The sequence below is a fragment of the Oncorhynchus gorbuscha genome, linkage group LG14, assembly GCF_021184085.1.
Source record: "Oncorhynchus gorbuscha isolate QuinsamMale2020 ecotype Even-year linkage group LG14, OgorEven_v1.0, whole genome shotgun sequence".
Taxonomy (NCBI): domain Eukaryota; kingdom Metazoa; phylum Chordata; class Actinopteri; order Salmoniformes; family Salmonidae; genus Oncorhynchus; species Oncorhynchus gorbuscha.
Genome location: NC_060186.1, coordinates 57230770 through 57256168, shown reverse-complemented (window position 1 = coordinate 57256168; position 25399 = coordinate 57230770). Strand labels below are relative to the sequence as shown.

General features: G+C 42.2%; 1 protein-coding gene across 1 annotated transcript in view; it reads right to left on the bottom strand.

Annotated features, from left to right (window-relative positions):
• Positions 1 to 19620, bottom strand: part of LOC123995932 (spermatogenesis-associated protein 7-like) — a 29457-nt gene extending 9837 nt beyond the window's left edge. Inside the window, exon 1 of the mRNA XM_046299591.1 lies at positions 19517 to 19620. Coding sequence (XP_046155547.1) covers positions 19517 to 19541 — 25 coding nt within the window. The 5' untranslated portion in view covers positions 19542 to 19620. The remainder of the gene's footprint in view (positions 1 to 19516) is intronic.
• Positions 19621 to 25399: the final 5779 nt, after the last annotated feature.

Sequence of the window (25399 nt, the reverse complement as noted above, 5' to 3'; positions counted from 1 at the left end):
GCATAAGTCATTGACAGAAAAACTTGAATTGTTTTATCTGGTTGTGTTGTTGTCCTCCCTAAGATTTTCTCTTTCCTGGATGGAGATAGGGATTTGGACTTGTGGTTTTACTTAATTCTCCATACTGTATGACAGAGTGATAGACAGTTTCGCCAACATAAAAGAAAGGAGGATGGCATTGGCGTTTCTCTGCAAGAAGTGTGAGTCAACATGTTTTTCTACACACACACACACACACACACACACACACACACGCACGCACGCACGCATGCACGCACGCACGCATGCACGCACAAACGCACGCACGCACGCACGCACGCACGCACGCACGCACGCACGCACGCACACACACACACACACACACACACACACACACACACACACACACACACACACACACACACACACACACACACACACAGAAATCAAGACCATGGACAGCCACATCATATTTAGTTTATGTTGATTGAACTAAATTGTTATCTTTTAGTTGTCACTGTATTAGACTAAGCAGAGGTGATTTAATGAAATGTTGAAGTTGAAAAGGTGCTGGAGGCAGCTCCTGTTTTCTTTGGTACTTGGGGTAACTCTGTGGTTCTAAAACACTAGTTGTTTAGTGGTCCAAAACTTTCGGGTCTTTAATTGCTTGACCATAATCCAATGGGGCAGGCTAGCTAATGTTTTAGTTAATGTTAGTATAGCTAGCTAGATACCTCATTACAACTTAGTTAGGTCATCACTCATACAAGTTTGTGTATTGTCTAGATACTGCTGGTTTTGTAACGTTATCATTTGATAATGGTAGCGAGGCAGGCTAGCTAACATGAGCTAACTAACGTTAGCCTACAACTCAGATTTGCAATTTAGTTCGTAGCTCATATAAGTTAATTCTGTATTGTCGAAATTATAACAAATTATGGATGCAGCTATGGCGGTAGCTAACTTATGAGTCTGACTAATACAGTGAACTAGGAGAAAAAAAACATAATGGCGTCCCCAACCTGAATCTAATCCAATACAGGGTTACAGTCCGTCTACATCTGATAAGCATCAAATTAGGGTTTCCACTAGTTACCACAACCACAAGGTCACAATTGTTTATGTCATAAAAATCCATAAAAACAAAAATGTGCTTTTTGGTCTTCATTTAAGGTTAGGGTTAGACATAAGGTTATCAGTGTGGTTAAGGTTATGGTTAGGTTTAAAATCACATTAAAAAATATGATTTTTTTAATGACTTTGTGGCTGTTGCAACGACCTAGAATTAGCTTGAACTGAGTTACTGCCCTGATGACACAGACAGCTTCATCAACAACCGTAATGTGTGTTATGTAAAAATTTGTATAAAGAAATATCAGGTTTGAGAAACAAGTAGGTTAATACCCCAGCCAAGCAGATACAACTAGTTGAGTCATTTTGATTGTGAAGTGCATAAGCAAAACACTTTCTCCTCGGGGGGCCCTGAGGTACGAGAACACATTGAGAAAAACGTAGCAGTGCAGCAGACAGAGTAAACAGCGAAGTAGCCTACTATCTATGGCTGTGACACAGACAGCACTCTCCAAAGGTGCTGATTCATTCAAAGCATTTTAGACGTTACTGCAGTTATGACCACATATTTTAGTATAGCTGCGGGGCGTACACAAGTCCACATTTCTTGTAGCCTAATTTTCCAGACATCAATGTACAGGAACACTTTTAGACGACACTGAAGAACACCCGCAACATGCATATGCACACATACTAAGCTGTGGAGCTTACAAGGCCCACATTTCATATATTTCAACAAATATCACAATATCGGAATATAACTTAAAATAAAATAAATCACAGCAGAACACACATGATAATATATAGGCCTCCTGCCTATGTGATCATATGAAGCACGTATTCAAATTACCTTCACAGTACAGAACAAGTGTGTAAAGAAAGAATAATCCTGTCTTAGTTTTTAAAACCTCCCACAATGACTCTCCCCATGTCAAGTCCATTTAACTCACGAGAGTCCATTTCTTGCTCAAAGCCATGAGCGGGCATGTGCCTGTGATGTTTAGCCTTCTCCTAAGGCTGTTCTCAAAACTCTAGCTGTCACGTCTATTTTTTTCATTTTGAGTGGTAACTATAACCTGGTGTCCTCTCTAGCCACGTCTACAAGGCTTGCTGCCACCAAACGCACCTTGGTTTGTTCAAAACCAATTTTTTTCTGAGGGCTCTTTGTTGTTATTTTGAGGCATAGGATGGTAAATTACTGTACATTCCACCTACTCTTTTGCTATTCTAATCCCTCCAGTCATTTCTAGACTCAAGCCCAACTTTGAATTCTGCATGACAAGCCAAGGGCTATACATTTGCTTGTTCTTGTACTGCAAATTGCACTTGCTCCGAGCACTTCGTCGGGGGATGCCCTGCCCCCCAGCTCCCCGTCTCCCTCTCCCGCTGAGTCTGACTCCTCGCTAGTAGGCTTACTAGTTAGTGGGGGTGCCAGTGGTGATGCTGAACTGGTGGGATTAGCATCGTCATCAGGAACAGTTTGCCTCACTCCTCCTCCGGCACTGACAGTTCTTTGGCTCGTTCTGGGTTCGATTCATCATCTTCCTCTGGATTTTTGGACTGGAAAAATGTCATCAAAATCTGTTGCTTTTTCTTATAAATGTTTTGTTTGACATTCCTACGATTCAAATTCAGTAGGGAGAGAACTAGCCTAGGCTATGCGACGTGATTACGTAGGGACCTCTTCACTAGCTGAATCCCCCTACCAAGACCTGTGTCAAGATCAGTTACTTTCCCCACCGGCCCTCCCCAAAACCTCTATGTACTAATAAGAAAGCAGGTCTGGAATCATTGTGGCAGGATAAGACGATTACACAGAAGTATCACCACGCTTTTACATGATGTTCTTTCTGGGGTCGGGAGTAATAACATGGTTCAACTTGATTTAACGCTGATAGCTTTTATTAGAAAGTCTACAATGCGAACAGTTAAACAATTAATAATCATGCAGTGAGAGGTACCGGATCCAGACAAATAGGTGCCGGAACAAACAAAGTAAAATCTGAGAGGTGCTGTTCCGTCAAGATCCGGCTCAAATTAAAAACTGCATGTCACTCTGATCTATTCAAAGCTTCCTCCGGCATCTCACCATACATCCGCATGTAGTTATTGAATTCAACATGCAGGAGGTTTGTTTGTTGTGATTGAGTGGGGGGGGAAGCAGCTGCGGGCAAGGATCTGACAGATGTATGTGTCTTGGTGGTGGCAAGGACACACACAAGAAACACGCACATCAGACCACATCCCCAAGCCAACTCACGTTTGGCTTCTGTCATGATTGGCAGCATTTCTTGAGGAGCAAGACCAAAACACATGAGGCCAGCGGGTGCAATTACCCTTTAATAAGGCTTAACAGTTCCCAAAAGAAAGTACTCACTCTAACATGACAAACTCTCCAAATCAGACACTGGCCCTTTAAGGCAACAACTGAAGTAAACTGAAAGGTCCAATGCAGCCGTTTAAAAAAAATCTAAATGTCAAATAATTTCTGACTAACAATTAAGTACCTTACTGTGATTGGTCAAAAAGAAACAAAAAGCAGCTTCTTAGCAAAGAGCAATTTCTCAAGCAAGGATTTAGCTAGGACAGTCCGGCCGTGGTCTGAGTGGGGAGAGGAAACTGAAAACGATCTGTTATTGGTTTGGAACTCTCTTTCCTATTGATCTATTAACTAATTTACTGTCCAACTTGCACTCATTGGAGCCAATTACAAGTACTGGAGTATCTGAAAAAGACTCTGAAGAAGCATCTGTGAATAGGCAACCAGTGCAGCAAGTGCCTCTGGCTGTTGTTAAGCTTTCTTGACATGGGCATACATTTTTGCCAACACATTGCCAACCTTTGTTTAACCAACTAAACAGATGCTCTTAGCGAAAAAGTGTTTGGAGTTACCTTTCTAGCTAATAGGCTATGTTAAAGTATACTAATCAACTTCCAATTATAATGTGGAGAGGTATCAGGCTCAACCACCCACAGGACCGCTACAGGTACTCAAGGTAATTAAAGGTATGATTTTATCTTAACCACCGCGGAACTCTAATAGTGAATGTTATGGCTTTTTGCGCCATGCATTTGAGCTACCGAAAGCTCCAATTAAGATACTGTATATCAATAAAATACCATGTTTAGACAGTGAATGGGGAGGTTTCCATCGACAGGTAACCATTTTCTTGGCTGCCATGAGGCCAGCCAGACATAATCGATTTTCCTTGAAAGACAGATCCATTTTGGATATACTCATTGAGTATGGAATATGTTTAGAGAATTGTGGAGAGCATTTTGGAGATGAGTCTCCAGAATTGGGATACCTCAGGGCACTCCCAGAACATATGAATAAAGGTCCCGGGAGCACCCTTAGGGCATAGAGAGCATTTCGGGGTTGGATGTATTTTAATTTGGAACCATCTGGAACCATCGGACTACTGCATTTGGGACAGGAGGGCATCTACCTCCAGGGGGCCCCTGAACCCCCCAATATTTCATTTTTTGGGGCGGGGAAACAGCTAAAAGCAGTTTTATAATAATGTTATTCTATACATTTTGTCATGCAGCTGAGAGATAGTGTTCTGCAATTCTAGTGAAAAAATGCTGTTTTATAGCTGATCTCATGCTATTCTACACATTTTGCCATGAGGATGAGAGAAAACTGTGCAGTTTTAAAGCAAATGTCCTGCTTTTCTACACATTTTGCCATTGCTTATGACATGTTTATATGCTATCTAGGGAACCACAACCTCCAGGGAGCTTGGAGGTCGGGGCCCAGCGGCACGTGCCCTGTGTGCCCGTTCTGGAATCTGGTCCTGGTCTCTGCGGGTATGATAAGATCTGTGGACAAAATTTAAATGGATATTTTGATGATTAGGATTTCTAAAAGAGAGAATTAAGTTAGACCCTACAGTTTGTCAGTTAACCTCTAAAAGTCTAAGTCATTGGGGGAGGGGGAATATTTTAAAACGGTCATAACATGGATCACATGCATCAACATGGAACCCCTTTAGGTATCCCCAAAAATATGTCATTTTTTCTGGATAAAATATTGAATTTCTTCTTTACTACTATAGCCCATAGAAACGCATTGAATAACACATTCAGAAATAGCTAAATAGACATGGGATATTATATGCATCTAACAAGTAGAAAATAAGAAACAAATAATACCAGTTTACATAATTTATGTTTCACAATTGGGTTATCTAATGTTTCAAAGTAATGAAATGGGTAATCTTCTGTACAAATTATGAGTCTGTGAAAGCCGTTGCCACTGACAGGTGAAGGTTGCTGGCTGGATACTTGCCAACATGTGTCTGACTGTTGCATTCATAGAAATGCTCACAGCAAGGAAATATCTGCATGACGCTGATGAGAGCCCCCCTGCTGGTCTTCTCTATGCTGCATGTTCGGCTGCAAACTGGACATCTATCGGATAACTGCAGCTGGCAATCTTATGAAGTGGTGACATAGGAGAGCCTGTGTCAGGGTGATATAATAGGCAGCCAAATGGTAAATTGCATTTGTTCTAAAGAAAGGACAAAGATTTTTGCTTATGCACTTCACATTCAAAATGACTCGACGAGTTGTATTTGCTTGGCTTGGGAATTAGCCTACTAGTTTACCAAGACTGATATTTTTAATACAACTTTTTACTTTTCACATACAACACATTACCTATCGTTGTTGATGAAGCTGTCTGTGTCATCAGGGCAGTAACTCGGTTCACTATCAGAGGCCTCATGATGGCGTGTTCTTTTCATAGGAGTTGAAGGAGACTGGCAACAACAGAGGACGTGTCACAAAGGTGCTTGTGTCACATGACACACTTTTATTCGTGCCTGACAAGCTGTGAAAATAATTTTGGAGGTCACTAAAACCATTGCAATCACATTGCTGGACACACCTTTACTCCTTCTGGCACGTCCCGGCACCCATTCATGACCAGGAGATCAGTCTGGCACCATACTGTGTACTTTGTCTAACAGAAAAACAGGGTCAACGATTGTTCCCATCCCTCAATTATAAGCATAGTTTGAGATTTAACGTAATCTCTTTTGGAAGTTAATTCTATGTTTTACAGTTGTAGACTGACTGGCTCCAGATTAGATTTAGATTCAGGCTGGTGATGCCGTTACACTAAGCAACCAACTGTGGCATGTTTTGCTATGGCTCTGGGTTGGTTTGAATTTGTTGCTGCTAGTTAGTATACTGTTGTAGTCTGAGTTAGCTAGTACCACCATAGCTGGATCCAATATTTATTTGTGCCCGAGACATGGGTTGCACCTCAGTGGCTAATGTGACTGTTTTGCAGAGGTGTGGACTCGAGTCACGTATGATGACTTGCAACTCGACTTTGACTTTAACACCAATGACTCGTGACTTAACTTGGACATGAGCCTTTTGACACCGACCTGACTTGATACCCTCCCCAAGCTCAAATGTGAAATTATGCTATTAAAAAAGTGTGCATCGCATCAACTCTTCATTTAACAGATTACAGTTTGAATTGGACAGCAGCCAATCAAATTGTGCCAGCTGAGAAAAAGTTGTGCGTGGCAGTGCAGAGGAATGTCGGCAGGTGAATTCAGATGGAGCCCTTGGAAAGATGATACCAAAAAGTATGATTTGGGGATATAAAGAGGACGCTGTATCAACAAACAACGGATTGCAACTTGCAAAACATGCGGAAAGAAAATGACAGACAGAGGCGCAACAATTTCCAACTTTGTTCAACATTTGAAGCTGCACAAAGAATGGTAAGTCGTGGCTAGTATAGCCAACAGCTATGTCATTTATAAGTTTACTAGCGTAGCATGTAGGCTAACCTAACATTAAATCAACGCGCCTCCACACAGTCAGTCAGTGTGGGAACGTGATCATTGCACCAAAGATTGAGCTACAACTGGCTAGGTAGTTCGTAGCCTAAATCTTGCCTGATGTTACTGCTGTTCCTAAAATCATTGACATATGTTAGCCGACTGTAATACTGCAACCACGCAGAGAGTGTGTGTGTGTTAAGGTTGGGTAATTGTGTACAAGCCTACATTGCCCGATTGCGCCCCATAGCGATCCTTGATAGTCCATCACTACGGGCTTTCTCACTAGTCTCTCTCATGGCTACCCATGTGTTTCCATGGATATATAAAATTTATATGGAAAGTAATAAATATATACAGTGGGGAGAACAAGTATTTGATACACTGCCGATTTTGCAGGTTTTCCTACTTACAAAGCATGTAGAGGTCTGTAATTTTTTATCATAGGTACACTTCAACTGTGAGAGACGGAATCTAAAACAAAAATCCAGAAAATTCCATTGTATGATTTTGAAGTAATTAATTAGCATTTTATTGCATGACATAAGTATTTGATCATTTACCAACCAGTAAGAATTCCGTCTCTCACAGACCTGTTAGGTTTTCTTTAAGAACCCCTCCTGTTCTCCACTCATTACCTGTATTAACTTCACCTGTTTGAACTCATTACCTGTATAAAAGACCCCTGTCCACACACTCAATCAAACAGACTCCAACATCTCCACAATGGCCAAGACCAGAGAGCTGTGTAAGGACATCAGGGATAAAATTGTAGACCTGCACAAGGCTGCGATGGGCTACAGATGTAATAGCTTGGTGAGAAGGCAACAACTGTTAGCGCAATTATAAAAAATGGAAGAAGTTCAAGATGACGGTCAATCACCCTCGGTCTGGGGCTCCATGCAAGATCTCACCTCGTGGGGCATCAATGATCATGAGGAAGGCGAGGAATCAACCCAGAACTACATGGCAGGACCTGGTCAATGACCTGAAGAGAGCTGGGACTATAGTCTCAAAGAAAACCATTAGTAACACACTACGCTGTCATGGGTTAAAATCCTGCAGGGCACGCAAGGTCCCCCTGCTCAAGCCAGCGCATGTCCAGGCCCGTCTGAAGTTTGCCAATGACCATCTGAATGATCCAGAGGAGGAATGGGAGCTTTTTGGTCTAAACTCCACTCGCCGTGTTTGGAGGAAGAAGAAGGATGAGTACAACCCCAAGAACACCATCCCAACCGTGAAACATGGAGGTGGAAACATAATTCTTTGGGGATGCTTTTCTGCAAAGGGGACAGGACGACTGCACGGTATTGAGGGGAGGATGGATGGGGCCATGTATTGCGAGATCTTGGCCAACAACCTCCTGACCTCAGTAAGAGCATTGAAGATGGGTTGTGGCTGGGTCTTCCAGCATGACAACGAACCGAAATACACAGCCAGGGCAACTAAGGCGTGGCTCCGTAAGAAGCATCTCAAGGACCTGGAGTGGCCTAGTCAGTCTCCAGACCTGAACCCAATAGAACATCTTTGGAAGGAGCTGAAAGTACGTATTGTCCAGCGACAGCCCCAAAACCTGAAGCATCTAGAGAAGGTCTGTATGGAGGAGTGGGCCAAAATCCCTGCTGCAGTGTGTGCAAACCTGGTCAAGAACTACAGGAATCGTTAATCTCTGTAATTGCAAACAAAGGTTTCTGTACCAAATATTAAGTTCTGCTTTTCTGATGTATCAAATACTTATGTCATGCAATAAAATGCAAATTAATTACTTAAAAATCATACAATGTGATTTTCTGGATTTTTGTTTTAGATTCCGTCTCCCATAGTTGAAGTGTACCTATGATAAAAAATGACTGACCTCAACATGCTTTGTAAGTAGGAAAACCTTGAAAATCGTCAGTGTATCAAATACTTGTTCTCTCCGTGGTAGTTATTTTTAAAAGTGTTCATGATTTGAGTAAATGTTATATACTAACTATTACTCCCTTTTAAAAATATGAAATTGTATTACATTTGACATTTGATAAAGAGCACATTATGACTTATTTCAGACTCAAAACTCAAAGTTTAGGACTTGATACTTGACGGTCTTGACTTGAGACTTACTTGTGACTTGTAAAACAATGACTTGGTCCCACCTCTGCTGAGTCATCTAAATACAGTGACGTTGCTAAAGTAGGCAAATAATTAGTAGGAAACCACTTTGCTATTTTATGATGTTGTCAAATTTACTTTAGAGAAATGGTAATGTTGCCATCACTGTTACTCGCAAAGTGTGTAATGTTAGCTATATACAGTGGTCACCTCAATCTTAGTTCGCTGGCAAAAGTTTTTTTCATTTTTTTTTCATTTTTTAAAGTTAACAAACAAATATCAACTAACAAAAGAGGAATGCAAACAAGAATAGGCTAACATTAGCCAGCTAGCTAGATAGGTAGCTAGCTAGTTAGTTAGGTAGCTAGCTAGCTAACGTGTCATCAGCAATGCTAGCAATAATAGTGATAATGATTATCAAAATATACATAACCAAATACATAACCAGCAGTCTATGGTCAAGCTACCGGTATACTCACCACCACTTGGGACCAAAGTACTCTAACCACCTATTCTGCATGATAGGGTTCTTCGTCAGGGCATGCACACCAGTTGGCTATGCATTCTGCTGGAAGCATGCATCGCATGGACAATCCGTATAGGGCTTTTCAGTTTAAAACTGCCGTGATCCTTTGAACACATTGGGGGCAATGAACAACTGTGCCCCATTCAATGAAGGGAAGTGGGCAGAGGGGAGATTTGAACATGGAGTTTGGCAAAAGGAGGTATGATTTGTTGACATAGTTGTACGTAGTCTTCGATGAGAATTTATGACCAAAATTATCCTATTTACACTTTGAAGTCAATTTTGACATTAGAATAAATGTTTCTGGCTCATATTGATGCCACATAGACTGTTTTCAATGGGATTAGTTGGTTTTTAGGGGCAATCACTCTTTCATTTCAGTGATTGAAGGTGAGAGGTCTTCTTCCATAGTTGATCAAGGCTTCAGAGATGCTTTTAAAAAACACAAGTATTGATCAGAAACCAGTCCCCTGGGTTTAGGCTGGTTCTCAAAACACCATAAGCACACATGGCGAAGTGAAGCTGTAAATAAAAGAAGAAGGATTTGCCCGGTAAATTAAAAGTTGTTTGTTAATCCTGAAATACACGGAGCCCTCCCTCATCAAGGAACATCAGCTGCTATATGTACAGCCTTTTCGCTCCACCAGTGGAAGGATATAGTATGTGAGTATATATAATACGTGATTGTGCCAATTGGTTTTGGATAACTTTTTGGTGGTCCCTTACATAGAGAGGCTTGTGTTTTTAAGGCACCAAATTGTTTTGGGGAGTATCTCAAGGAGACGTTGGAGTTGACCAGATCCTGTGCAAATATACTAGGCACTCCTCTATGGGACGCCAAGCAACCTGAGCATCTAGACCAAACCATGTGGAGAGAGGGCGGAGATCAAATTACCAGAAATAATACCACAAATTTGGAAGGCTTTGGCCGCTTTTTTTGCCTTTGCAGGGTCTACTATGTATTGGATTGTGAGTGGAAATCATCTCCCAGTCTCCCAGGTATCTAAACTGTTTTACTACAGGGGTACCAAGTGTTACCATTGGATAATCTCCCATATCAATTTCAGACAATTTCATTGCCTGAAATTTTGCTTAATCCATTAAAGATGTCAAAAATGTGAGGGAGAGAATGCTGGGTGTTTTGGGGGATTAGCAGTATATTGTCCGCATATATGTAGATGTAATCCTTGGTGTCCTGTATAATGATTGGTTTGTGAATAGTGGATTGGCGGACTGTCTAGGCAACAGGCTCCAATGATAAGGCAAATAACAGAGGAGAGAGTGAACAGCCTTGCCGGCTGCCACAGGATAGAGCGAAATGGAAGGAGCTATTGTTACATTCACCTGATGATAAGACAAGACATGAAAATGTTTTCTTTGCTTACATATGACGGGGGATTCCTGGGTCGCTGCCTGGGAGGCGATCCCTGGGCAAGAAAAGGTTGAAGACACCTGCTCTACTCAGAGAAGTAGGTTGAAGGAGGTGATAAAGCAAAATAATCTGTTAAGGAAAAGAGCCTTGTGCTTAAAAAGAACAGTTCTGTGACGATGGAACAAGACTCTGCAGAAACCCTAAGCCCCAATTGGATGAAGTCAAGCTGCTCAAGGAGGACACCTGCTGGGCATTCATTGAGAATAGGAAGGCTGGTGAGGAGGCACAGACGCATGGAGGTGAGAAGCTCCTCCCTCTCAATAACTAGTTATCATTTGTGTCTCACAGAAAATGGCAGTAACCCCGACTCATGAAGAGGGTGAACCAGGGTGAGGCTGAATACCAGCATTTGGTGTATGACCCTCTAGGTCCAGGGGTGTACCTCAATGGCTTTGGATCAGATTGCCCTCAAGCGAGAATGCTCTAGGGGCATTGGGCGCTACAACCCACAGGTTGGAGCTTCGGTCGGAGGTGTGCGAGGACACGAGGCGTGTAGGGATGGGAAGGCTTGATGCTTTTGTCCCCATCTGGTGGCTAGGTATGGCAGCTCTCCACGGTGACTTAATTGACTGCAGTTGCACACCCTTCAGGTGCTCACACACCTCCCACCTCAGCTTCAACTTGTGGGTTGTAGTGGCCAATGCTCCAAGAGCTGTAATTAGGGCAGCAGCAGCAGCAGCACAAAGGCGGTATTCAAATGGGTGAGAGAGAGATCTTGAAGGAGCCAAAGCTCTGTTGCGGTCATTAGACCAGCCAGAACATAACCCCAATATGATAAGGTTTGAAGCTCTGTCTGCCCTGGTTGAATAATATATTCCCCAGTACTTAAGTTTACTTTAGGTATTTTCTTAAAGGGCCCGTGTTTGATTTGGGAGTATTTAACATGTTTGAGTGAACTTTATTATGGGACATGAAGATTCTCCAAACTAACTCTTAAGCCTTATGAGTTAATATATCCCCATTTGCGAACTGGAAATTAGTCTTGGTTTTGCACTACCACACGTGACACTAACCTCCACCTACGGGGTCGTTACAGAAGCTAATGCCATATTTAAGATGCCTGGGATCTCCAACTTCAGTGCATTCAAGAGAACTGGGAACTCAGAAAGAAATTAGCTTCCAACTCAGAAATCCAAGTTGGAAACTCTGACATCTTTCCAGAGCACTGATTTTCTGACCTGAAGATAACCGACGTCATGATTTGACCTCGTTTTTTTCAAAATTCCCAGTTGTTTTGGCAAGCACAATAACATGGTCATGTGATACAGGGGCACAACTTTCACTAGGGACGATGGGGACATGTCCCCCCCTCCACCCCACATTCTGAAATGGCATTTTTGTCCAGTTTTGACCCGTTTTATCATTGGAATGTGATACAAAATGAGGCAACGGGGTGCTTTCGGACCATTCAGAATTCTCCAAGCGGTCGGGTAGGCTGTTTGGAGTGTTTATCCGACTCCCACTTCTAACACCAAAGTTGCACCCCTGATGTGGTGTACTGATGACTAGAGGAGGTTCTGTCTAACCCCATTGCTCTTGACATAATCTGGTTACTTCCCAACTAACATTTTTTTAATGGTGATAGTCTCTTAATAGCTTCAATAAAAAAGCTTGATGATTGATGATCAAGCTACTATATTCTAGTAGGTTACACCAAAAATCTCAATGGCCACATCTTTCAAAGTGATAGTAATGAAACTCAATCCAATTGAACATAATCAATGATTTATTGGATAATTAAGTATTGAGTTTCAATTTAAAGAGGAACCCATCTAGGGACAATCAGGAAGGAAACGTTTTCAATTCACCTGAGCCAAACCCTCTCCGCCAACCCTCTCCCCCATTGATCAACACCGCTTCCCCTCCAAATGTCAATCAATTAAAATGAACAGAACGAAGTGATCTTTCCTACAAGTGAATCAGTCAGGTCATTTTTTGTTGTTCATGCATTTGCCACCATGCTTCAACTTTCTCCTATTCAGCTGGCTAGAACTCATCCATAACGTTAAGGAATTATCAACATCTCCATCATTGGCACAGTAGTGTGGAGAACAGCCCAGTGATTATTTATGGAGATGTTGGGCCAACGTGTCAATAAGGGCTGATATTTAAACCTCAACTTTTTTGTGAAGAACAGATCAGAGGGACACAGCAGGGAGCCAACTAGCTGGAGCTCTGCCTGATTGTCTGCTAAATGCATAATTTTGATCTGCGGATAAATCACTTATTTCCCTTGTTCACATTTAAAGGGATATCAAATGGATGCTGGCATTTGCACAAGAATGAAATTCCAAATGGCTTTTAAATTGGGAGCAATTTGGACAAGTTGGAGGAAAAGTTGAAAGGAAGTGTAGACAAATCAAATCAAAGTTTATTTGTCATGTTGGCTGAATATAACAGGTGTAGTAGACCTTACAGTGAAATGCTTACTTACAGGCTCAAACAAATAGTGCAAAAAAGGTATTAGGTGAACAATAGATAGGTAAAGAAATAAAACAACAGTAAAAAGACAAGCTATATAGAGTAGCAAGTCTATAAAAGTAGCGAGGCTACATACAGACAGCGGTTAGTCAGGCTGATTGAGGTAGTATGCACATGTAGATATGGTTAAAGTGACTATGCATATATGATGAACAGAGAGTAGCGTAAAAGAGGGGTTGCAGGTGGTAAACAATGCAGATAGCCAATGTGCAGGGGCACTGGTTGGTCAGCCCAATTGAGGTAGTATGTACATGAATGTATAGTTTTATTTTACTAGGCAAGTCAGTTAAGAACAAATTCTTATTTTCAATGACGGCCTAGGAACAGTGGGTTAACAGCCTGTTCATGGGCAGAACGACAGATTTGTACCTTGTCAGCTCGGGGATTGAACTTGAAACCTTCTGGTTACTAGTCCAACACTCTAACCACTAGGCTACCCTGCCACCCCAGTAACTATGCATATATGATAGACAGAGAGTAGCAGCAGCGTAAAAAGAGTGGTTGGGGGGCACACAATGCAAATAGTCCGGGTAGCCATTTGATTACCTGTTCAGGAGTCTTATGGCTTGGGGGTAAACACTGTTGAGAAGCCTTTTTGTCCAAGACTTGGCACTCCGGTAACGCTTGCCATGCGGTAGTAGAGAGAACAGTCTATGACTGGGGTGACTGGGATCTTTGACGATTTTTAGGGCCTTCCTCTGACACCGCCTTGTGTAGAGGTCCTGGATGGCAGGCAGCTTAGCCCCAGTGATGTACTGGGCCGTACGCACTACCCTCTGTAGTGCCCTGTGGTCAGAGGCCGAGCAATTGCCGTATCAGGCAGTGAAGCAACCAGTCAGGATGCTCTCGATGTTGCAGCTGTAGAACCTTTTGAGGATCTCAGGACCCATGCCAAATCTTTTTCGTTTCCTGAGGGGGAATAGGCTTTGTCGTGCCCTCTTCACGACTGTCTTGGTGTGTTTGGACCATTCTGGTTTGTTGTTGATGTGGACACCAAAGAACTTGAAGCTTTCAACCTGCTCCACTACAGCCCCGTCGATGAGAATGGGGACGTGCTCGGTCCTCCTTTTCCTGTAGTCCACAATCATCTCCTTTGTCTTGCTTACGTTGAGGGATAGGTTGTTATTCTGGCACCACCCGGGCCGGGTCTCTGACCTCCTCCTTATAGGCTGTCTCGTCATTGTCGTGATATAGCCTACCACTGATGTGTCGTCTGCAAACTTGATGATGGTGTTGGAGTCGTGCCTGGCTATGCAGTCGTGGGTGAACAGGGAGTACAGGAGGGGACTGAGCATGCACCCCTGGGGAGCTCCTGTGTTGAGGATCAGCGTGGCAGATGTGTTGCTACCTACCCTCCCCACCTGGGGACGGCCCGTCGTGATATCCAGGATCCAGTTGTAGAGGGAGTTGTTTAGTCCCAGGATCCATAGCTTAGTGATGAGCTTTGAGGGCACTATGGTGTTGAACGCTGAGCTGTAGTCAATGAATAGCATTCTCACATAAGTGTTCTTTTCATCCAGGTGGGAAAGGGCAGTGTGGAGTGCAATAGAGATTGCATCATCTGTGGATCTGTTTTGGCGGTATACAAATTGGAGTGGGTCTAGGGTTTCTGGGATAATGGTGTTGATGTGAGCCATTACCAACCTTTCAAAGCACTTCATGGCTACGGATGTGAGTGCTACGGGTCTGTAGTAATTTAGGCAGGTTGCCTTTGTGTTCTTGGGCATAGGGACTATGCTGGTCTGCTTGAAACATGTTGGTATTACAGACTCAACCAGGGACATGTTGAAAATGTCAGTGAAGACACCTGCCAGTTGGTCAGCACATGTCTGGAGCACACGTCCTGGAAATCCGTCTGGCCCCGCAGCCTTGTGTATGTTGACCTGTTTAAAGGTCTTACTCACGTCAGCTACGGAGAGCATGATCACACAGTCGTCCGGAACAGCTGATGCTCTTATGCATGCCTCAGTTTTGCTTCGAAGCGTGCATAGAAGTGATTTAGCTCGTCTGGTAGGCTCGTGTCACTGGGCAGCTCGCGGCTGTGCTTCCCTTTGTAGTATGTAATAGTTTGCGGGCCCTGCCACATAAGATGAGCATCGGAGCCTGTGTAGTATGATTCAATCGTAGCCCTGTATTTATGCTTTGCCTGTTTGATGGTTCGTTGCAGGGCATAGCAGGATTTCTTGTAAGCTTCCGGGTTAGAGTCCCGCACCTTGAAAGTGGCAGCTCTACCCTTTAGCTCAGTGTGAATGTTGCTAGTTGGGGTATGTATGTACAGTCACTGAGGGGACGACGTCCTTGATGCACTTATTGATAAAGCCAGTGCCTGATGTGGTGTACTCCTCAATGCCATCGGAAGAATCCTGGAAACATGTTCCAGTCTATGATAGCAAAAGAGTCCTGTAGTTTAGCACTTGCTTCATCTGACCACTTTTTGTAGACCGAGTCACTGGTGCTTCCTGCTTAAATGTTTGCTTGTAAGCAGGAATCAGGAAGATGGAGTTGTGGATGGATTTACCAAATGGAGGGCGAGGGAGAGCTTTGTACACGTCTCTGTGTGTGGAGTACTGGTGAACTTGATTTTTTTTCCCCTCTGGTTGCACATTTAACATGTCGATAGAAATTTGGTAGAACTGATTTATGTTTCCCTGCATTAAAGTCTCCGGGCCAATAGGAGCGCCACCTCTGGGTGAGTGGTTTCCTGTTTGCTTATTTCCTTATACAGCTGACTGAGTGCGGTCTTAGTGCCAGCATCTGCCTGTGGTGGTAAATAAATAGCCAGAAAAAGTATAGCTGAAAACTCTCTAGGTAAGTAGTGTGACCTGCAATTTGTCACAATATACTCTACTTCAGTCAAGCACAATCTAGAGACTTCCTTAGATTTCGTGCACCAGCTGTTGTTTACAAATATGCACAGACCGCCCCCTCGTCTTACCGGAGTGCACTATTCTATCTTCCTTGTGCAGAGTATATCCCGCTAGCTGAATATCCATGTCGTCATTCAGCCACGATTCCGTGGAACATAGGATATTACAGTTTTTAATGTCCCGTTGGTAGGATATTCGTGATCGTACTTCATCTAGTTTATTGTCCAATGATTGCATGTTGGCGAGTAGTATTGACGGTAACGGCAGCTTTCCCACTCGTCTTTCTGGGTCCTCACCAGGCATCTGGCTCTTTGTCCTCTGTACCTGCGTCGCTTCCTCTTGCAAGTAACGGGGATGTTGGCCCTGTCGGGTGTTTGGAGAATATCCTGTGCGTCTTGCTTGTTGAAAAAATCTTTCTCTAATCCGAGGTGAGTGATCACTGTCCTGATGTCCAGAAACTCTTAGTCTAATCCGAGGTGAGTGATCGCTGTCCTGATATCCAGAAGCTCTTTGTCTAATCCGAGGTGAGTGATCGCTGTCCTGATATCCAGAAGCTCTTTCTCTAATCCGAGGTGAGTGATCGCTGTCCTGATATCCAGAAGCTCTTTGTCTAATCCGAGGTGAGTGATCGCTGGGATGATATACAGAAGCTCTTTCTCTAATCCGAGGTGAGTGATCGCTGTCCTGATATCCAGAAGCTCTTTCTCTAATCCGAGGTGAGTGATCGCTGTCCTGATATCCAGAAGCTCTTTCTCTAATCCGAGGTGAGTGATCGCTGTCCTGATGTCCAGAAACTCTTTGTCTAATCCGAGGTGAGTGATCGCTGTCCTGATATCCAGAAGCTCTTTCTCTAATCCGAGGTGAGTGATCGCTGTCCTGATATCCAGAAGCTCTTTCTCTAATCCGAGGTGAGTGATCGCTGTCCTGATATCCAGAAGCTCTTTGTCTAATCCGAGGTGAGTGATCGCTGTCCTGATATCCAGAAGCTCTTTCTCTAATCCGAGGTGAGTGATCGCTGTCCTGATATCCAGAAGCTCTTTCTCTAATCCGAGGTGAGTGATCGCTGTCCTGATATCCAGAAGCTCTTTGTCTAATCCGAGGTGAGTGATCGCTGTCCTGATATCCAGAAGCTATTTTTTTGCCGTAAAATACGGTGAAAAAAACACAATGGCACAATTGGTTGGGAGCCCGTAAAACTGCTGCCATTTCTTCCAGTGCCATTTAGTCTTGTAGGAACTGGTATGAGGATAGTTTATATAAATATATAAGAACGATATTTGCATAGGATGTGAACCAGATCATAACTTGTGTATGGTGGCCTCAGAGGGACATGAGTGAGTAGACTTAAGTAATGTATGGGCAGGTTGGCATTTATTGTCATGAATCTTGACCTGGAAGCCACTAGCTAGCATAGCCACAAAGTCATTAAATCTGATTTTATACCTAACCATAACCCTGATCTTAACCAAACTGCTAACCCTAATGCCTAACCTTAAATTAATACCAAAAAGCACATTTTCGATTTCATGAATGTTTACGATATAGCAAATTTTGACTTGGAAGCAGGCCCATCTAGTGCAAATCACTCAGTTCTGGGCAAGATTCATAACAATAAATGGCAACCTACAATGTATTGTGGCTAAAACCATTACTTAGAGATTCACTAACTAATGATCATGCTGAAACATTGTTTAACTGCAGTAATGTAATGTATACAGCTTATAATGCTAATGTTATGCATAATGATTAGCTCTACGAACACTACTAGCTACAAACCCACACAAACCTGCCCACCATCTCTCTTGGCAACCATAGCCCCACACACGGACAACAACACACATATCCACCCACACACACACTCAATAACCCCAATGCACACGCACACAGGCATTCACACGCACACACGCACACACACACACACACACGCACACATGCATTCACACACACACACACACACACACACACACACACACACACACACACACACACACACACACACACACACACACACACACACACACACACACACACACACACACACACACACACACACACACACACACACACACACACACACACACACACACACACACACGAAAACAAACAGATATATGTCTGTAGTCATTGTTATTGCTTGCCATTCACCCTAACAGACCTCTGTGATACTTTGGCATTAGACTGGATTAGGTGCAGCCACTGGAAATGGTCTCCATTGGCACCAGAATAAACAACATAACCTTGGTAACAGTGGCACTGACCGATAATTGTCTGATTATTGTGAAAAGCAGTTCGATACGTAAACAGAATGTGTTGGATTAACACAGGTATTTTATATCTCCACATTGCTGAAGCAAATCCTACGCAGAATTATTAATATTTTGGTCTCGATTAGATGTAAACCAAAGAGTAGAGAGCCAAGAATGAAATCATACAGTGTAGAACACTGCACACGTAATAAGGCAAGGTAAATGAGCTATTATGTGAACATGAGAACATGAAGTGTGTGTGTGACTCCTATAAAACAGATTCCCTGCACATTTGGATCTCTAATTCCTACTCTGTGTGTGTGCTTGGCTTGCAGCCATGCTTGTGCGTGCAAGCTATAGTGACGCGAGTGACAAAGAACTGTTAGATCTAACACACCTACACCAGTTGATTCATCTAACAGATGTGTGAAACAATGAATGTTTGAAGTGAATGATGATATAAAAGGACAAATAGATAGATGACCTGTTTGTGGACGTGAAAAAAACAACACAATTTGAAGTGCCACAATAATTACATCGCGTTTCAAGCTATGCAGAATTCACGGTATGGTACGGCACTGTAACATGTTTCAGATCACAAGCTGGAATGCATAACAGCGTAGGCATTTCAGTGGTGCACAGATTGTCAAACTGGGTGTCAAGGACATGAGTGTCCTTCCATGTTGAAATTGGAAAGCAACATTTCACAGCAGAGAGATTTCACCTCACTGCATGGGATCAGAACAATGTTAATGCAGTATATGGTCATGCACTTGTGACACTAGAGTCATCACATGTATTGTATGTGAATGTGATTAGGCTTGTGTTGCCTTCATCTGTCATCTACCTATAGTGCAGTGCATGCTACAAGTAGATGCCGTACATTCACTGATGGTGCTGAATATTCACTCTAATAACAAGATATTATTAGCTGAGCCAGAAGCACTTGACTGAGTTGTCAGTCAGTCTAATGGCACCGTTTTTTTAGAAAGACGGAGTGACGGGTTCCCACTGACCTCTGTGTTGGACTATCATCTCCATCTGCTCCAGTCAAGGGAGAAGGAAATGATCCACAATGAGACGTGTCTAGCCCTGACTCAAACACAAACACAAATACTCAATGTTGAAAGGACAGCACAGAACAAATACAACAACTGAGGTATTGTACTGACTTGAGTTCAAACAGGACATCAGGTACACTGCTACTCACAGCTCAGGTGTATTCAGGTGAGACTGTGGGGTATGGCATCACCAACTCCATGAGGATTGTGTTAGCCAATAAATAATGAATGTTTGGAGTGAGTATTGTAGGTTGCCATGGGCTGTAAGGCTCCAAAGGGAAATAGCTGACCAAGGGGATTGTGGGTAAGTGAGTATTGAGTTGTGTTATTTTTTTAAAGCCTACTTATAAAGCAAATGGCATGAAGATTATCAGGTTAATTTGCTATAGGCTATGTAGAATTCCAAAAGAAAAACTATACCTCATGTCTTTTGGTTTTCACAAGGTTGTGGCCCATAAGGCTCTAGCCCATAGAAATTCCAGTATCTGTTTGATATAAAGAGTTAAAAGAGACAGTGTTAGCTGTTTTATGTTGTTGTTAGTGTGTAGCATTCTTAGGTCTAGTGTGAAAAGTGGGGTTTGGTGGGGACATAGATCTGAGAGGCCAAGCCCCTCATGTGCTCCTCTCATTTCAGCCCCGTATTGATTAACATGTCACAACTCATGACAGCTGTTTGTGAAGCACTGATCTGGAGGGAGATTGGAAGGTTAACAAAAAACACAGTCCAACTTCTAATTAAAAAACCTGGAGATGGATCTCTCAAAGACAGACGATCATGTGTGTGTGTGTGTGTGTGTGTGTGTGTGTGTGTGTGTGTGTGTGTGTGTGTGTGTGTGTGTGTGTGTGTGTGTGTGTGTGTGTGTGTGTGTGTGTGTGTGTGTGTGTGTGTGTGTGTGTGTGTGTGTGTGTGTGTGTGTGTGTGCAAAATAATCTTCCTTCGTCAGGTGAACATCTGCTACTTAGTGTCCTTACTGCACAGCCAGCCAACGCAGAGAGAGTGAGCTGGCAGACTTAACCCTTTCCTCACTAAAACATGTGTGTATCGGAGTGGGAGTTGATTAATTATACATGTTTGATTACACAGAGTTATGTATCATAGGTATCTCGAAAATACAGTGCATTTGTAAAGTAATCAGACAGACCCCTTGACTTTTTTCACATTTTGTTCCATTACAGCCTTGTTCTAAAATAGATTATTCTCTCATCAATTACAGACAATACACCAATGACAAAGCAAAAACAGGTTTTTAAAAATTGCTGCAAATTTGAAATACCACATTTACATAATTATTCAAACCTTTTACTCAGTACTTTGTTGAAGCACCTTAGGCAGCAATTACAGTGTTGAGTCTTCTTGGGAATGACGCTACAAGCTTGGCACACCTGTATTTTTGGAGTTTCTCCAATTCTTCTCTGCAGATCCTCTCAAGTTATGTCAGGTTTGATGGGGAGCCTCACTGCACAGCTATTTTCAGGTCTCTTCACAGATGTTCGATCGGGTTCAAGTACGGGCACTGGCTGGGCCACTCAAGGACATTCAGAGACTTGTCCCGAAGCCACTCCTGCATTGTATTGGCTGTGTGCTTAGGATCTCTCTGTACTTTGCTCTGTTCATCTTTTCCTCAATCCTGGCTAGTTTCACAGTCCTTGCCTCTGATAAACATCCCCAAAGCATGATGCTGTCACCACCATGCTTAACCGTAGGGATGGTGGCAGTTTTCCTCCAGACGTGACGCTTGGCATTCAGGCTAAAAGAGTTCAATCTTGGTTTCATCAGACCAGAGAATCTTGTTTCTCATGGCCTGTGTCCTTTAGGTGCCTTTTGACAAACTCCAAGCAGGTTGTCATGTGCCTTTTACTAAGGAGTGGCTTCTGTCTACCATAAAAGCCTGATTGGTAGAGTGCTGCAGAGATGGTTGTCCTTCTGGAAGGTACTCCCATCTCCACAGAGGACCTCTGGACCTCTGTCAAAGTGACTATCGTGTTCTTGGTCACCTCCCTGACCAAGGCCATTCTACCCCTACTGCTCAGCTCTAGGTAGTTCCAAACTTCTCCCTTCTCATTTTAAAAATGATGGAGGCCACTGTGTTCTTGGGGACCTTCAATGTTGTAAGCATTTTTTGGTACCCTTACCTTACTTATCTGTGCCTCGACTTAATCCTGTCTCGGAGCTCTACAGACAAAAGTAACAAAATGTAGAAAAGTCAAGGGGTCTCAATTACTTTCCAATGAAGTGTATATGCTCTTGAGCTTCGACATTGCCTTCTAAATTGCCTCTTAAGGGATTAATAAAACCATATTGAATTGAATTTACTTTAAAGATATTGACCTAAAGGGCAAAAGTTTCATCCATTTGACTTGGGTTTGACATATGGCAGGTTTGATGAATGAATGGATGATGTCTAAGGCTCACCACAGGGAATATCATTATTCCAGATATCTCCCTTCACCCTTCTTGGAGGGATAAGAGGAGGGGTGGTCTCATGGTTATCTTCTCCCTCAGACATACATCCCCCCTGGGAAAGCTTCCTCATATTCCGAGGAACAGGATGTGTCAGTGCCTCCAAAACGATCCCAGAGACAGCAACAGGAAAATACGGAAGGTGCAGAGTCACGAAAAAACAAACCGAGCAAATGGAATGATACATGACATAACCTTCTGCCATCAATACACAGCTGCATCTGGAAAATAACACAATATCTTTCAACACTTTCAAGGTTCTAAGTGATACACAAATAACCATATTATTCATATGTCTTTTGGGTTGGAATTCAATCGGTAAGTTGGTTCACAGTGTTGGAAAAAGTACCCAATTTTCATACTTGAGTAAAAGTAAAGTTACCTTAGTAGAAAATGACAAGAAAAAGTCACCCAGTAAAATACTACTTCAGGAAAAGTCTACAAGTATTTGGTTTTGAATGTACCTAAGTATCAAAAATTAAATGCAATTGATAAAATATACTTAAGTATCAAAAGTAAAAGTATAAATCATTTTAAATTCCTTATATTAAACAAACCAGACGTCACAATTTTTATTTTTAAATTTACAGGGGCACACTCCAACACTCTGACATACTTTACAAATGAAACATTTGTGTTTAGTGAGTCCGCCAGATCAGAGGCAGTAGGGATGACCAGGGATGTTCTCTTTATAAGTGTGTGAATTTGAACCTTTTCCTGTCCTGCTGTCACATTCTGACCTTAGATCCTTTATTATGTCTTTGTTTTAGTATGGTCAGTGTGTGAGTTGGGTGGGTTGTCTATGTTCGTTTTTCTATCATTTAGGATTTCTGTGTTCGGCCTAATATGGTTCTCAATCAGAGGCAGCTGTCAATCGTTGTCCCTGATTGAGAATCATACTTAGGTAGCCTGGTTTCACTTTTGAGTGGTGGGTGTTTATCTTCCGTGTCCGTATGGGACTGTTTCGTTTATTCACATTTATTGTTTTGTTCCAGTGTTCTGTTGTGTTTGAATAAACATTATGGACACTTACCAAGCTGCGCATTGGTCCTCCGAACCTTCTCGCTACTCCTCCTCTTCTGAGGAGGACGAGATCCCTTACACCTGCTTAGCATTCAAAATGTAACGAGTACTTTTGGGTGTCAGAGAAAATGCATGAAGTAAAAAGTACATTGTTTTCTTTAGGACTGTATTGAAGAAAAAGTCAATACAATAAATAGTCAGAAATATACATAGTAAAGTACAGATCTAAAAACTACTTAAGTAAAAATACTTTAAAGTACTACTTAAGTACATTACACTACTGTTGGTTAATTTAATACAGTGCATTCCTTCCATTACACTAATAACCTTTAGGTACTGTCCTGGGTTGGCCAGGGTCAGGCCTTGTTATGTCCCAGCTTTGGCCACTCCTAACAGGGTTATGATAGGGACAGAAGTCTGGAGCAGTGCTGATGGCAGGCGGTTGATCATTTGTAGTAGAATTTCAGGGTGCGTGTCTCACCCATATGCCAACACAATAGGGTGATACATGTAACTCTAAAAAATACTAATATACCCTGATGCTAGTAGCACACACACAAACAGTCAGAGAGAACTGAGAATATTACATTACCAACAATCAAGTGTAAATTCCCCACCCCTGCTCCATGAAATCTGGCACAGTCTAAATTGAGCTGTGATTCGTAGCTCACTTACGCTTCCGACTTTAGAACCTCCGTTAAGAAAGTTCACAAGTTCATAAGATAGTTTGGAAGTGCAATTCCTCAAACCTTTCTTAAGAATTAATGATTTACTTACCTCAAATATCTTCTTACGAACTTCTTAACTACCTTATTAAGATGATTCTTGCTATCTTAACCGAGCTAGTGGGCAATCATGTTAGCATATTTCTTATTGACTTTACTGGTCTAAAATAAATAACTTTTTGGGAACAGTCCTCAAAACTGTTGAACCAGGTGATATTGATCCTCTCAGATGAAACTGAATCACATAAACAACCATTTATAGTCCTTGCTGCAAAAGCAGCAACAATATATATATTCTCATGCCGTGGAAGGATGAATCCCAACCAACCTTCCAACAATGGCTTAATTTTAAAATCTAGGGTCTGTTTGTTGATTCTCTTCCCTCTATAATGACCTTATTGCACCTTTCCTTTCTTTTCTTTTTATCAAACCATCTCTCTTCCAACATACTTTAATGAAAATATATATTTTCCTTCATTAATGATAAAATACTTAATTCATTTAATAATATTAGCTCACCAAATCTCACTTTAACAGCTTTAAGAATATAGTAGAAGTACAACACTGTTCCAAAAAAAAGAGAGCTGAGGTTTAAGAGGCAGAACACAACAACAACACAATAAACTTCAACATCCATTTACACCAACTGATAAATTAGCTTTTTAAATTCCAAAGCACTGCGAGTATTGATGTATCTACCCCATACAGGCATGTGTTTGAAAATGTGAAAGGGATTTGATGAATGTGAATTATATACACTATCAGCACTGTGAGTGTGTGTGTATGTGTGTGTATGTTCATTGAGTGTATACGTACACACATTCAATCTAGTGTGCATTTATTTCAGTGGGTTGTTCATGATGAGATAGATTTTCAAGTGTTCAGTCCACTGAGCGGGAGATAAAAGACCGTCAACTGTGAAGCTGAAATTATTCTTTTTGAACTAAGTTCTCTTTCAGACCTAGTGACTGGAACACTCAGGACATCAAACATTCACACACAGTAGCGGTACTGAAACACATACATTAAAGGGGCAATCTGCAGGTGTTACATACATTATAATAGAATGATACAGTGGGGCAAAAAAGTATTTAGTCAGCCACCAATTGTGCAAGTTCTCCCACTTAAAAAGATGAGAGAGGCCTGTAATTTTCATCATAGGTACACTTCAACTATGAAAGACAAAATGAGGAAAAAAATCCAGAAAATCACATTGTAGGATTTATAATGAATTTATTTGCAAATTATGGTGGATAATAAGAGACTTGTCCCGAAGCCCCTCCTGCATTTTCTTGGCTGTATACTTAGGGTCATTGTCCTGCTGGAAGGTGAACCTTTGCCCCAGTCTGAGGTCCCGAGCACTCTGGAGCAGGTTTTCATCAAGGATCTCTCTGTACTTTCCTCCGTTCATCTTTGCCTCAATCCTGACTAGTCTCCCAGGCCCAGCCTCTGACAAACATCCCCACAGCATGATGCTGCCACCACCATGCTTCACCGTAGGGATGGTGCCAGGTTTCCTCCACATGTCACGCTTGGCATTCAGACTAAAAGAGTTTGGTTTCATTCGTTTCATCAGACCAGAGAATATTGTTTCTCATAGTCTGTGTCCTTTAGTCCTTTGGCAAACTC